General features: G+C 40.4%; 1 protein-coding gene across 1 annotated transcript; it reads left to right on the plus strand.

The window, feature by feature from the left end:
• Positions 1 to 3,123: 3,123 nt before the first annotated feature.
• Positions 3,124 to 13,898, plus strand: LOC107072176 (uncharacterized). The gene is made up of 2 exons (XM_015331900.2): positions 3,124 to 4,933; positions 11,941 to 13,898. Exons 1-2 carry the CDS (start codon positions 3,838 to 3,840, stop codon positions 13,047 to 13,049), a joined length of 2,205 nt encoding a protein of 734 aa, XP_015187386.2. The 5' UTR covers positions 3,124 to 3,837; the 3' UTR covers positions 13,050 to 13,898.
• Positions 13,899 to 15,823: the final 1,925 nt, after the last annotated feature.

A 15,823-nucleotide genomic window follows, 5' to 3' on the forward strand; every position in this document is an offset into this window, starting at 1 on the left:
TAAACGAACGATTCGATTGAGTAAGGTACACTAAAAATTAAAATAAAAATCAAAATATGAATATTGTTAATCATAAACAATTCGTAAACATAGTTTAAGATGAATCCAAGAAAGAATCGAAGAAAAGGGTACGAATGAACGTTAAGGAATATTCCTTTACGGTCATGCGTCAGAGGGTTAAGGAGAGGGCGCCTTGCTGGTCGCATTGATTTACGTTGAGGAGGATAGACAGACAGGCAAGCAAGGAGAGATGAACGAAGAAGAAGAAACAGACGTAGAAAGTAAAGAAGAAAAGGAACATGAAGCAAAGTAGAGGGTTGAGAACCTAACCATAGTCGTAGAATTGGAATCCACGTAATCGGAATGGTCGATCCCAATTGTCCTGTTTCGTTCCACCACCAAAGGGTATCCATCCAACCCCATCATCTTCCCATCCTCTTCCTCCTATCGAAGCAACCCCCCACCTTAACCAACCCCACCCCAACCCCTAACCCAACAACGGTCGCGTGGATACGTGGTCGAACCACCAGGAGGATATCGTATAATTATCGGATGGCAGGTAACTCGAACAGAGTCGTCTCGCCCGGGGTTTTAATTGGCCAATTATCGTGGCGCGAATAGGCGCTGCTGCCGGTCCAGATAGGCGTGAAACTTTTGGGGTGGCCAGCTTCACCCGTACGACACAACACGCCGCGAGACTCTTTTCTCTGACGAATATCTTTTTTCGTAGGAGGAGCAGGACGGTGAAGGGGATTGAGAAACGAGGGGAAACAGAGAAAGAGAGAGGTAGGGGGTAACGTTGACTGAACGAAAAAGCTCGGATCTTCCCTTAACCGACCTCTCTGTGTGTGTGTGTCCTTTTGTACATGTGTTAGGGTAGGTGTAAGTACATATACATATACGTACAGTTATTGGAATGTGTTAGATGTGCTTGGGTAGTATACCTATATGCACGTAGAAGCAGAACCGAGATCAGAATCGGGAGCACGAACGGGCGCAAATTGGTCACGGCTGGTCTGTTCGATCTCGTCGTCCTATCTTCTCTCTCTCTCTCTCTCTCTCTCTCTCTCTCTCTCTCACGTTTCCTCTCGGATCGTCGTTTCTATCTATCTATCTATCCAGTGTAGCAACTATCCATTCACCTATCCACCGGCCACCTAGCAAGCGAACGACCACCCCCTTCGACAAGCGGTGCACCGTTTCGGAACTATTAGGAACACTTGCCTCTCTAGTTTCCAACCAACCCCTTCAGCTGGCTGGCTAGCTGGCTGGCCTCGCTTTTGCCAGGTGGCCTAATCCCGACGTTCGAAAATTCACCTGCGCCACAGACTTGTTTCCGATTCACAAACTACACAACTTCTATTCCTATCTCCCTCTTTTTTTTTTTTATCTATTATTACACTTTTCTCGTCTTTTCACGTTTGACGTTTAACGAGCGTTCTCTTCATGGAGATTCGATACGACGATGAAAAAAAAAAAAGCAAACGACGAGCCAGTCTACGCTTGGTCTACGTTAGCGAGAGCTATCGGCGTCAGGTTTCGAAAGAGAAAAATCTCGATTTGGTGATTTTTAACGAGCTACATATTTATCAACAACGATTTCACTCTCACCCCCTACCTTTCCAAAAAAAAAACCGGAAATATATATATATATGAAAATGAAAAACAAAAGATGATCAACGTTGAGCGTAATTTGGGAAAAAAGATTGATCGGTAGGAATACAGGTAGTATCATCATCGTACGATTATCCAGAGTTAATTCAATGAGGTGTACCTATACTAAATATATATATATATATATGTGTGTCAAGAGAGATTTAAATCGAATTGACGGAGAACGAATGACAGATAATACGGCTAGTATATTCAATTAAAGAGAAAATGGTTGGATAGTAGAAGGAGGGAAACGTGGAAGTTCAATGTGGCAGGCAGGCAGGCAGGCAGGCTCATCTACCGGTTACGTTCGATTGGCTGGCAGGGCGGTAGGCCAGCAATTACCTAAATGGTCGGGTAAACAATATCCGTGCGCCGGAGTTAAGAGCGACGACGGTAGCAGCGACAGCAACACTGGGTTCTGCCAGTGATTCGACCGATTCGCTTTCGTTCTCTCGTTCATTCGTCCATCCATCCATCCATCCATCGGGTGTGTTGATTTTGGTTTAGTTCTCTCTACCCAATCTTCCTCTCTTTCACTCACTTAGCTAGAATTTCGAAAGAGAGAGAGAGAGAGAGAGAGTAGAACCAGAATGGGATACTATGATTATACCCCCCAACGTGATTACTATATCTACTGTACGTTCAACAGAGTGACGAAGAGAGAGAGAGAGAGAGAGAGAGAGAGAGAGAGAGAGAAGGGGAGAATGATGGGTGCCGCCTACAACACGGTCACCAACGCGACACTATTAACTAGGTCCGATACTACACTAACACCGATCAACAAGATCATTCCTAGAAGCCTAGTGTAACTTGCAATCACAGATACAACACAACGATTCTAGTAGCCAGCTAGCCAGCTAGCTAGCCAGCCAGTCAGCTAACCAGACCATGATTTCTCTCCGTATCCTCGACGTAACCCCGAAAGTGCGTGCGTACGTGCGTGCCTGCTTGTGTTGTGAAAGCTTGCTAAGAGCGTACGTGGGAGTGAGAGAAAGAGATAGGTAGCATTCCTCTATCGACGGAAGAACGGCAAACATTGGTGGTGATGTTGGTGGTAGTAGTAATAGTAATAGTAGTAGTAGTGACGATGGTAATGGTGGTAGTAGCAGCGGTAGCGGTGGCGGTGGTTAAATCAAAGACAAACCACTTTAGCCAGTCGGATCGTGACGAGGGGGTTGATGGGGGTGTGGTGGCTTGAGAGGTAACGCTGGGTGGGATGGGAATGTGTGGGTGGGTTTGGGTGGTATAGTCTTGTGTACATATCCGAGTATCTGGCGAAAGCTCGCTCACACTGGCGAGGACCGTGAAACGTTTGCACGCGTCTAGCTCTACTCCTATCCATTTATCTCTTTCCTTCTCTGTAGGTTTCTCTCACTCTGTCTATCTGTCTGTCTTTCTCACTCGCACTCGTTCATTCAGGCCCGAGCGTGACTCGAAGAGGGCAGAGAGGGTTGGTTGGTTGGTTGGTTGGTTGGTTGGCACCGTCGTCGTCGTCGTCGTCGTAGTCTCCTCTACGGCACGCGACATTTAAATGTGTGGGTTAACGGGAAGAGAGCACGTGCGTCCGCGCAACCCCCGCAAAAGGTACTATCGGCACGCCCATTGGCCGAGGAAAGAGCTTTCCGGGTGCGCGAGCCGGCCTACACTCCGCCCACTCGAGGCGGAACATCCACCCCGCTTTCTCGGTTTCTCTCATCTCGCTCGCATCTCGTCGCATCGTTCCTACGACGACGACGACGACGACGACGACGACGACAACGACGACGTTTTCCTCCAGAGTACTAATAATACGTCCGATATATAACCCACCTATTCTGCCACCATGGTTCTACGTGGGAGTTCTCGGCGCAGCTTTCACGGTCCGCGCATCGCATCCTCGCCTAAGGAAAGACGTCGTTGATCGGCCACGCCGAGTAGCAGCAGCACCAAGCACTAAACTGAACTACACTCTGATCGTTCTGCTGCTAAGTTGTCATTTGCATACTTTCTATACTTATACAGATTATATATCTATATATACAACATCATCTCGGTGTGTTTTAGTTGTCTTTATAGTTTTTGTGATGGATTCTCGCGTCATCGTTAGTGTCATCGAGTGAAAGTAATTGTCCAAGAATAGTTGGATGATGAGAATGAAGGAGATCGGTTAAGAGAATCATTGGTATTTTAGCTTTAAGGGTGATGTGGAGGATGCAGGAGGGTAGAATCGTGTCGCCTCTAGGACCGGTCGTCCTGCCTAGGGAGGAGGCCGACACGCGTGTTCCACTTTCGATGCCTTCCCAGGAAAGGAGGCACGTGTTGTTACACGTACGCACTGCCGATCCTTTTCTACGTTACGAAAACAACAACGTTAGGACTCAACAAACTAACGCGACTAATCAAGTATCGTCTTCCTCGCCACCATCACCACCCCATCATCATCAACAACAACCACCTAATTCGTTGTCGAGTCCTGGCGTGACGACGATTTCACCGATATTGAGATCCGTAGCAAGAACTAACGAGGATTTGGATGGGTCCAGGATTAGGGATAGAAAGAACGATGTTGATATGGAGATGGATGATGAGGATGAGGATGAAGAAGAGGAAGGAAGAAGAAAGGAACGTGACAGGGATGAAGATGAAGATGACGACGACGACGAGGACATGGACGATGAGAGAAAAACGATAGAAAGGAGAAACAGGAGTATGGGGGACGATGAGGATGAGGATGAGGAACAAGAAGAAGAAGATGAAGAAGACAGTAGAGAAAACAGGGACGAGGAGGATGTTGAAGTTGACGTTTGCAGAGAAGAAAGTCCGGAAAGTAATCCAAGTAGTCCGGTAGATTTAACAGCACCCTCGTCAAGGGGTACCGATCAACAACAACTCTTCCTTAATCCCTTCGGTACCACTCGCATGACGCACACTTTTTCTTGCGTTCAAGGAACTGGACCACCTGGTGGTGGTGGTGGTGTTGGTGTTGGTGTTGGTGGTGGTGGTGGAATTCAAACGACACCTCACAACGTGCCGCCGTCGGTCTACATTTCCGGACACGTAGCTGCTACTGGTTCCGCGGTTATGACAATTTGTTCCGGCGGTAATGCAAGTTCGCGAACAGCAACTGGAAATATAACGAGTACTACGTCAACCAATACCGTACCACCAACAACTAAAAGGTGTTTAGCATTCTCCGTTGAAAACATATTAGATCCAAACAAATTCACCGGTGGACGGGTTATCCACAATCGGGTTCAACATCGACGTCATCGTCATCGATCCGGCAGCGTACACGAAGGTGAATAATCTTTTTTAACCACACCAGCGTGTTGTTATTTATTAACCTTCCTTTTGGTGTACTCAAAAAAAAAAAAGATTCGTTAGATCAATCGGTTCATTGGGGGTAGGAATATACACCCATCACATATTTCGATGTAGTAGTTGAATATTTACGAGAGTAAGAATTTATATTAACTTTGGACTTTAAATCCCAGTCCTCGTAAATAGTTTACACAGAAATTTATTTGGCAAACAGATATACACTCTTGCGAGGGTTACAGAAATCTCTCATATCTTCTTCTTCTTCTTATTCGTCATTTGCTTTTTCTTCGTATTTGAAAATTATTGTTAGATATACACGAGTCAGTCGTGTGTTGTAGTAATTTTCACTAAAATGTTCATCGGTGTAAGGTTAGTTAAATTTCGTCAGTTTGGCGCCCCGTTTATCGTATTTTTCTCTTAACATTTCTTGGTCGTTCGACACGAGGAGAGGACAGTTTCGCATACATGCGTACACACCCTCTCACGTTTCTTCCTCGTTCTAACTTTAGACACTGGAAGGACGAGTTCCTCTACAAAGAAAGAAAGAAAAAGACTAAAAGAGAGAGAGAGAGAGAGAGAGTGAGAGAGAGAAACCAGGCAAGATTTTTCCTCCCATCGTTGGCTATTTGTGCACCTAACCTATGTATATATATATACAATATTATATATATGTTAGACTTAAGAATTAGTCAGCGCTATTCCTCTGGGATTTCACGAATACAAGTAATGGGATAAAAAGAATGTAAAAATAAGTGAAACACAGTGGGTTTTTCAGGTACCACAAACATATTCCAATTGGTGTGAATGTATTTCCAAAATGTAAGTTCAATCTGTTAGAACGATGGAACAGAATTCATGTTTAAGTAAAAAGGATTCTAAGTTTTTAGAGGATGATTATGATTATTAGGTTTCAAAGTTAGACCAGATGATAATCATCAGAATAAATCATAATATTAAACTCCTGATGAATTCTTCGAATACCCCAATTTCACCCTCATTGATTGATAATCAAAAAATACTTAGAATACTTGAATTATTATCATTAAACTATAAATCATAATAATCATCGTTAACCGACCCAAACATCAGCTTAGAAAGTATTACACTTGGTTTAGGAAAAAAAAAAAAAAAAAAGAAAAAATTCAAAAGGGATATCTTTCGAATGTTCATTGGCCCGACTAGTTGGGTTGGAATAAATGTCCCGAAGGGTGCCAATTTCACAGTTGACTTTCGAATTTAATGGAGTCTGGCAGACAGATAAGCGACGAAGAAGAAGAAGAAGAAGAAGGTATCTCTAACCTTTGGCGATAAAGGTTACGAAGAAGTATCGGAATTGAAGAAAGAAGAAGAAGAAGAAGAAGAAGAAGAGGGTGAACATTTGAAGAGAAAAAGAGATGGATACAGTACTGAAGTAGGGCTGTCGGAGCGTGACAAATTGCTTCGCTAATCTGCGTTAACCAGTCCTTGAATCCCCGTCCCCCCCCCTGCCTTCCCCCTACCCCGTACCCCTTCCTATCATGATCGTCCCTTTATCCCGGCATGGGACAACGGACAAGATCAGCCCTAAACTTGTCCATCTTCCGCGTACCAACAAAAACTATTGATATCTATATTGGACTGTACATACACGGAAGTATGTGTTTTATACCCAGAAAAAAAAAATTTATATATATATATGTATATGTATATATTCATGAAAACGTAGGAATGTTAATGAATCGTTAATTAAAATAAATCCGAAAGAGAAAGAGGTTTGTTCAAACAAAAACAAAAAAAAATAAAACACACACACACACAAAGTTACATTATGAATATTAAAAGAGTATGATGAAATAATGAAACCCAGAAAGAAAAAAAAATCCGAAAAAGAAGATAAATGGACGTTTAATAAAAAAGTAAATCGATTATTAAAAATAACGTTGTCCAATTTGATGGTGGCTGAACCGTATTATTATGAGATCATTTTTAATAACATATTTAACTTGTTACATATGAAAAAAAAAAGAGAGTAAAAAAAAAAGAAAAGAGAAGGATGAGTGAGAAGAAATGATATCTGTATTTGAGAGGGATGAAGTGAGAGAACGAAGAGGGTCTCTGAAGGGGTAGGGGTTTGGGTTGATCGGATCGATCGTACGATGAAAATCGGAATTACACGATCCTCGTCGAGCAATCCATCTTATAGGGGGGTGGTCAGAGGTTCCTATTAAAAGTGCATCAGTGCCAGGGCCGATCGGTAAAATCCGTTTGGAACGCGTGTGGTGGTAGTTGAATGAGAGAAAGAGAGAGAGAAAGAGAGAGAGAGCGTGTCGAGTTTTCCAACCCCCGAATCCGCCGACGGAATAATATCGTCGGTTGTTATGATAATCGGTTGGCATCACACCGTATCCGCGTCTCGCATCAAACCAAGCCGCCCAGAAAATTGGCTCTTCTGCATCACAATGACTTTCTATCTCTCTCTCTCTCTCTCTTTCTATTCTATCTCCCCGTTTCCCTACTCCTACCCCATGTCGTACTCTCTCTCTTTCTCATACTCACTCTATTTTCTACCCCCTACCCACCACCCTAGTAGCACAAGCTCTTCTTCTCGTCAAACGTCCTAGTGTGATTCTCGGCTTTTCGTACTTCGAAATCCATTCGACTTCCGCTACATTTCCTAGCAAGTTTTTAATCACAGTCTAGTCTAGTTATTTTTTTTTAGTTTGGGTTAAGTTTTATAATCGAATGAGTTTGGGTTAAATTGATTATCAACTTGTTTCTTTCTCATATCAAATATATTACGCGTTGAAAAATAATTTTATTAATTTAACTTTGTAGGTAGAACGATACGCCACTATAGTGGCCACTATAGTTTGTGGATACCATTTTTCAGTATGATGCGTCACTATAGTGACTTTCGCGGATTACATTTTTCAGTAGGATGTGTCATTATAGTGGCTTTCGCAAATATTTTACAGTAATTTATTATTTTTTAGAAATTATTGATTTTCTTAAAAGTGTACTACAAATATATATAAAATTATTAATTAATTATTATTAACATATCTTGTTAACCACGTGACTTATACAACCAATAAACCACATAGTCACTTACCACGTGACTTTTACGACCAATAAACTACATAGTCACTTACCACGTGACTTACAACCAATAAGAGTTAATATTAAAAGTACAACAACAAAATTTGTCTAATATACATTTTCTATTTTATCATTTATTCATTTCAATAAAAATAAATAAAATAAAGTATAATTATATTAAAATATAAAATTATTAAACAAATAAATAAACTTATTTGAAATGATATAATAATAAACTGAACTATAAACAGAATAAAATGGAATCTTTTAGGTTAGATCATTGCCAAGATTGAACATTTGTGCTCTTTGAACGATAAAATCGCGTATAGGGAATATTTGTTCGTTCTTGAACGTCGTTAAACACCGGCACATTGTGTTTAATGAGGAAAACCGAGACGAGATAAGTATTCCCGAACGGTTCCAGAGAGACTTGGTACACTAAGTCCCAAGTGTACCCCCTTTAACGTACCCCCTGGGAACACGCAACCAGGCCAGCCAGCCATCCCCCAATCGTTTCTCTGTTGTCGCCCTTTTTCAACCTTCCTAAAAGGGAGGAGAACGAAAAAGACCTAAGCGATATAAATGAATTTCCGTCAGTTATTATTACATCCCTTTCTGTACTTTAACGAGCCAATGATTTCTCATTATTTAAGAATATAAAAACATAACTTTAGAATATAAACCTAATCATAGTCATTTTTTAACGTAATAATATTATTTTAAATTAGCACGTTTAATGCCACGTTAATTTTAAAAGAATTTTTATTAGGGCGTCACTGGTAGCACCTATGGCGTCACTGCCAAGTTGAGTACCGGTCACCTGTAACTCTCGTGGCACTCAACGTGTTCAAATAACAGATGAATTATGCTTATCAATAATAAAATAAAAATAATCAAAGTGGTACAATAAATATTTTTAAAAAAAGGAGATGGAGGGGGGTGGTGATAATAGGAGAGAGAAATAAAAAAAAGAAATCCATTTAACAGTTAGATCAGATTCATCCACGTTAGACCGATAAAAAAATACCGAAGAAATGACTAGATAGGTAGAGGGACAATTGAATAAGGAAATGAAGGAATGGTAGAGGGTAGTTGGTTGTTGAAAGAAAAAAAGGGATGAGACTAGGAAACAGTTGCATAATAATTTCCCTTACTTTCTAGGCGTTGAGTCGTGCTGACGTTTAACGAGTTACCGAAGCTCGTTATTATCAACAGCAACGTGTTTTTTTTTTCCCCCTGTAAATATGTACGGAAATAATAAGAAAAAGAAGAACCCTCCACCCCCCCCCGCCTTCCCCGTTTAAATGAACCCCCTATTCCAACCCCTTTAACAACCAAGAAGAAAACTGTAAATTTCTAAAAAGAGATGAACAGAGAAAGTGTTACTGCAAGAAAAAGAGAACTGGAAAGAAACGAATGAAGAAAAGAAAGTAAAAAAAAAAGGGACACATTTCCTTTGATGAGAGGAAATAGAACCTGGGGGAAGGGGGGTGGCAGGAAGGGGATGGATAACCGATAGTAGTAGGTAGTTCTCTGAGAAAGAGAGTAAAAAAAAAAAAATAGAATAAAAGGAATCGTTTTCTAGGGACACGGAACAACGATATAAATTACGCAATTCAATTAAACGCGATCGATCGGTTTCGTGTAGGTGATGCTGATGGTGGTGGTGGTGGTGGTGGTGGCTGAAAACTCGGTAAAAGAAAATGAGAGAAAGAGAGAGAGAGAGATAAAAAAAGAAATAAAATGAATAAAAGTAGAAAGAAACGAATAAAGTGAATTGTGCACATAATTATGAAATTGGTCTAAGTCATATATATCTTTATTGCACATTTTATAAATGAATTGTTTATTTATAATATATTGAAACAACAAGACAATATCTAATCAGTTGATTTTTTATTAAATATCGTGACAAATGTTTACATTAAATTTATTTTAATTTATAAAATAATGTGTAACGTGTGTAACGTGTGTAACGTAACTGATAAACTAATTATTTACACTTTGTTTTAAGTTTTTTAGGTTAGGCACAGTTGAATGTTGGTGCGGGATTGTTTCTCTGTACGGAAGGAGTTCAAATACATTTTAATCAATTTTTGGATCATTAAATTATACTATAACTTAATAATTAATATAATAAAATTAGATGTAATATGTTTTAAAAGAGATTATTCGCAAAAACCCCTATAGTGGCGCTACATACTGGAAGATGGCATTCAGGAAATCCCCTATAGTTAGTTGCACGTAGTACTGGAAGATGGTATTCACAACTCGCCACTATAATGGCACATCGTTCTACCTAAAAGGTTCAATTTTGATTTAGACCACTGTTCATTTAATTATGAGAATAATTGAACGATGAAAGGGTGAGAAGAATTAGAGATATGGAAATAGAAGAAATAAAAGGGTTAGGGGGTGGGATGATAATAGTGTGATAGAAGTAATAGAATAAGAATAAGAATAAAAATAGTAAAGAAAAAAAGGGAGAAAGGTGGTAGCCAGGTTGAGTGGGCTGTACGACGACGACGACGACGACGACGACGGTAAGGGGGTTGAAGTGGGGGTTAGAATGGAATGGGATGAGGAGTGTGGGTGGGGGGCAAGAACGATCGCGCGTTAACGAGATACAAATCCCATTACGGGGTAAACCTTCTCGATCCGTCGCCCCCTACGGACTTTCAGCCCCCAGGCAACAGCCGCAGTACTGGGCTATGGGCTATGGGCCACGAGCCACGCCAATTCGGATAAAATCTTTCTATCTCACTCACTCTCATTCACTCACTCGCTCACTCATTCTTGTATCCCGGACCTATCTGTCTATCCGTCCCTCTCACTTTCTCCGTTAAACTCGTATAATAGAAAGAGAAAGAAATAGAAATAGAAAGAGAGAGGTCTAACCTAACCAACGTCGCACGCTTCCGATATTCTCTCATTCAAACCACCATTCCGACCTTTTCTCTCTCTTTCTCTCTCCCACGCAGTTCGATTCAACTATTCCTGTCTCTCTCTCTCTCTCTCTTTTTTTCTCTTTCTTTCTCGTCCAACAAACCCCCTCTCGCAAGCATCCTCTCTTCCACCTCCTCATCCTCATCATCATCATTCTCCTCCTCCTCTTCCTCCTCTTTCTCCTCCCAGGGGCATCCCCAAGCTTCAGCATGGACCAGAGAGCCAGGGAATATCTGTCCCCGGGACATCTGCGTGCTGATTGAATCTCCAATCTCCTCTCTCTCATTGAACGAACGATTGGCCGGCCACACTCTTTCTTTCTTTCTCACTCTCACACACACCCTATATCTATCTATCTATCTACCTATCTATCTATCTATCTATATATCTCGTTTTTTTGACTCGTTATCGTTAACGATCATTTGGTCGATCCTACACCTATCTCTCTTTTTTCTTCATTTCTTTTTGTTACACAGTAAAAAGATATTTTTTTGTATTATATGTTTCAAGAAGAACATCAAGGAAACAAATCTATCTTACCGGTGGGGTAGGAGTGGGTGGGAAGAAAGTAGTATCATACAGATCGAGAGACGACCACTGAAAAAGGGGGACTTTATATAAGATACGTAAATGAGAGAGAGAGAGAGAGAGAGAGAGAGAGAGAGAGAGAGAAATATCGCAAGTAGTATCACGTTACATTTTCCAACGAAGGAAAACCGACACTCCCGTTGCCGACAGCTACGCAATTTTGTGTCCCTAGTATAATAAATTTTCGTCACGCGACACCTTTTCGCAGGAAACGAATGTACGAACGAACCTAACTCATGACGCGCGAACATCACGCTTATTATTGCTCTTCAGTATCGTTTCCATTCCCTAAAGTAAAAGGAGACACTCATGGATTCATGTGATAGGAAAGATTATGACTGACTGACTGACAATCTTTTTCCTTGCTTTCAGATGGAGACTCACGTGGAGAGTTTGCCTGTGGCAGCGGTCAAGAGGACGAAGAGGGCAATGTTGAAACTGGGATGGAGGAAACTGAGGAGGACGTGGAAGAGGATGACGAGGAGGAGGATATAGAAATGAGAGTAGTGGTCGATCGTGACCCCTCTAACGTAACACGTGACCTAGGAAATCAGCCCTCTATTGGTTCTAATAATAACAATAACAACAACAACAACAATAACAATAATAATAATAATAATAACGGTGCATCGAACGGTTGCAAGAAGAGACAATCCTCTTCCTCGTCGTCCTCATCGTCGAGCGGCATCCAAATACAAAACTGTCAGAGTCAAAATGGTCAAGAACAGAACACTCAAAACGGTTCGAATAATAGTGGGGGTGGTAGTGGTAGTGGTAGTGGTAATAGTGGTGGTGGTAGTGGTAGTGGTGGTGGTAACAACGGTGGTGGTAGTACAGGTGGTAAACCAAGAAGAGCTAGGACTGCTTTCACTTATGAACAATTGGTAGCATTGGAGAACAAATTTAAGACTACGAGATATTTGTCGGTATGCGAACGCTTAAATCTTGCATTGTCGTTGTCATTGACGGAAACTCAGGTTAAAATTTGGTTCCAAAATCGACGGACCAAGTGGAAGAAACAAAATCCTGGATTGGACGTTAACAGTCCAACCGTACCAACGACCCCACCTCATCCGTCACCTTATGCACCTGCTTTCTTATTCGCAACCCATCCACATCAACATCCTTTGCCGCATTCTCACGCGCATCCTCATCCACATTCACACGCGCACGTACATCATCCGTCGGCGGTTGCACCTCCACCACCACCACCCGGTTATTATCATCATCCTGCAGCACCACCAACGGCCTATGCTCCACCAGGAGCAGCAACCTTTTTCGGACATCACCTTCCTACAACGCCTACGGCAGCAACGGCCTCTGCTGCATCTGCGTCAGCAGCAGCTGCAGCTGCAGCAGCAGCAGCAGCGGTAGCTGCAACTTCGACACCTTCCTCAACCTCGGTATTGGCCCTGTCATCTCACACACATACTCACGCAGCACATCCACAACAACATCCTCACGCCCATCCGCACGCGTAGCGAACTCGAAAATCCTCATCCATGATCGAATCTTATTCTTCTTCTTCTTCTTAATAAGGATCAATTTGCGATAGAAAACAAAGAGATGAACAATTTTTATTCACCTTTGTAAAAATATTCCATTTTATTTCACTGAAAGAAGGAAGAGAGAACAAGAGATTACAATCAAATCCTTTTTGTCTGACTTGTCATTCAGGCCATTTTGATTTTAAATAAATATGTCTAAGTGTATCCCACTGGTGGTATACGGGGCACGGAACGTGTTAAAAAGTAAAAGGTTTTGATGAACAAAACGTATCATGTTATTTGATTGTTTTTTTTGGCTAATCTTTTCTTTTATCATTCTCTCTCTCTCTCTTTCTTTTTTCCACCATCGAAAAAAATATGGGGGAAAAGATAAAGTAGATTCTATCCCATAAAAAAGAGTTTGTAGCTTTAAGGTATGCGTGTGACCAGTGAGTGAAATAATACGTCCGAGTGAAATTTAAATATACCAAAGTGAAAGAGAAAAAACTATAGTGCGTGCGTGTATGTGTGTGTGTGTGAGAGAGAGAGAGAGAGAGAGAGATAGTATGCAGGTGCAAATACGCGAGAAATCAAAATGAATTTAGCGAAAAACACACTAATATACACGCGTCAACTTTGAAACAAACACAAAACATAAATCCATACATTTATACACGTACATAAAATACACATACATCACAGAACACACACACACATGGATAGGAGTTTGGTGGAGCACACGGGAATACAAGGACAAATTTATTGTGCTGAAATTGTGGAAAAACGAACGACGTGAGGCGCCAATGAGCGTTTCTCTGTAAAATAAATGCCTACCATACGTTACGCTCGTAAAACCTTTGCCAAAACGTGAGTTCCATGTGACACGTGGTGGGGGAGTGGGGGGAGGGGAGGAGACACGAGGAAGACCGATTTCAATGCTTCGTTCGGACCGTTTCTCTAAAATGAGTAAGAACGAGAAGATCCGACTATGAATAAATAGCAGGTTGGGATAAAAGCCTTGTAAATTTGTGTGTCGTTACCTGTTAAATCACCGTGACGATGAAACACTTATATAAACTTTCAAAGAGAGAGAGAGAGAGAGAGAGAGAGAGAGAGACGGTCTGACGAACGATTAAAATCGATCTACAATCGTATTAACTCGTTAAATGCCACGGGAGTCACCGATGACCGGTACTTAACTTGGCAGTGATGCCATGCGGGCCACCGGTGATCGGTACGCACATATTTAATAGAAATTTAGATATATAATTCACAACTTGGTATACTGGAACAATCCCAGTAAAATTGGCGTGGCATTCAACGTGTTAATAAACCCTTTTTTCTTTTCTTTTATTTAAATCATCTTTATCAATTATTATATGTGATATTTATTTATCTACAACGAGACAACTAAAACCACCTTCATCGTCAGACACCTACGTAATTTGAAAAAGGGTAAAACCATTTTTGGGAATCTACGTGGGATGATATGCGGATTGTGGATTTGTCGTTATATTGGTAAAATTAAATCAAAAGTTAAACAAATTGTTTATAAGGTAGGTACTTATTATAGATATATGTGTTTTGAGTATTGAAAATAATTGTTTGGTTCAATAGAAAAGTACAAGTAACTTTTCTTGTTTTTTTAATTGGAGACAGAGAAGTGTATGAATGAAAATTAAACCAATTACAATGTCTTGCAACTAATGACTGATTTATTTTGAAAAATAATTATGTTACTTGTACAACCTTTTTGAATGTTTTGTCAACCATACAATTATAAATTTCAATCTAATCATATTTTATAAGAATCAGTAGTGTTTGTATTTTTATTTTAATTATCATTAATTAAGGTTTAGTTTGAAAGATGAAGATTGTTGTTTAAGTTTGAAGATGAAAATTGTTGTTTAAGTTTGAAATTGAAGATAAAGAGAAAAATACAAAAAAAAAACAAAATAGAAAGAAGAGAGAGGAGGAACCTTTTTGAAGGGAACGACAGGAAGAAGAAAAAAGTTGCGTTTAAAACGTGTTCGGCCATTAGACGACCGGATGACGAAGAATATGATGACAAAGAAGAATAAAAATAAAAATAAGAATAAAAAGAAGAAGAAGAAGAAACTTCACGTAAGATTATTTCTCGTCTTTGAAGAAGGCACACGCGTTCTCGCGCGTGGCTCGAAAAGGACAAGGGACGTTTGTTCGACTTTCTCTCTCTCTCTCTCTCTCTCTCCCTCTCTCTCTCTCTCTCTCATCCTTCGAGCTGGCCAAGTTCGATCGACGGAAAATTGCTCGTGGTTGGTTCTCTTTGATGCTAAATTTAGTAGGTGTCTCCTCTTCTACTATTTCTTCTTATTCTTCTTCATCATCATCATCTTCTTCTTCTTCTTCTTCTTCGTTTTTCTTCTTATTATTATTCTTCGTACTTTCAACACGTGCAAAAGTTCTCTATATAATTTTCCCTTGACAATTTTCTTAGTAACTTCTTAGTTACTTTATTTGGTTACTAGAAAGATATCACACATACCTATATGAATATTAGGAATTTTAACCTTTGCTTAGCACACTTGGTCCAAAGGACCCACCCCCCCCCACCAGACCTTTTTTTGCAACATGAGTCGTCATTGTTCTCAATTGTTCAACTTTGGTAATTTTTTAAACATATTTAAATATAATATAAAGCTATCAAACCTATATAGTCTTTTTAAGTAAGTATTAAAGAAGTTTCAAAAAAAATTGTTGAAGTAAATCTATGCAATAGTTTCTTTTTT

The sequence above is a fragment of the Polistes dominula genome, unplaced genomic scaffold (assembly GCF_049000335.1).
Source record: "Polistes dominula isolate Pdom_NZ unplaced genomic scaffold, Pdom_raw_medaka contig_83, whole genome shotgun sequence".
Taxonomy (NCBI): domain Eukaryota; kingdom Metazoa; phylum Arthropoda; class Insecta; order Hymenoptera; family Vespidae; genus Polistes; species Polistes dominula.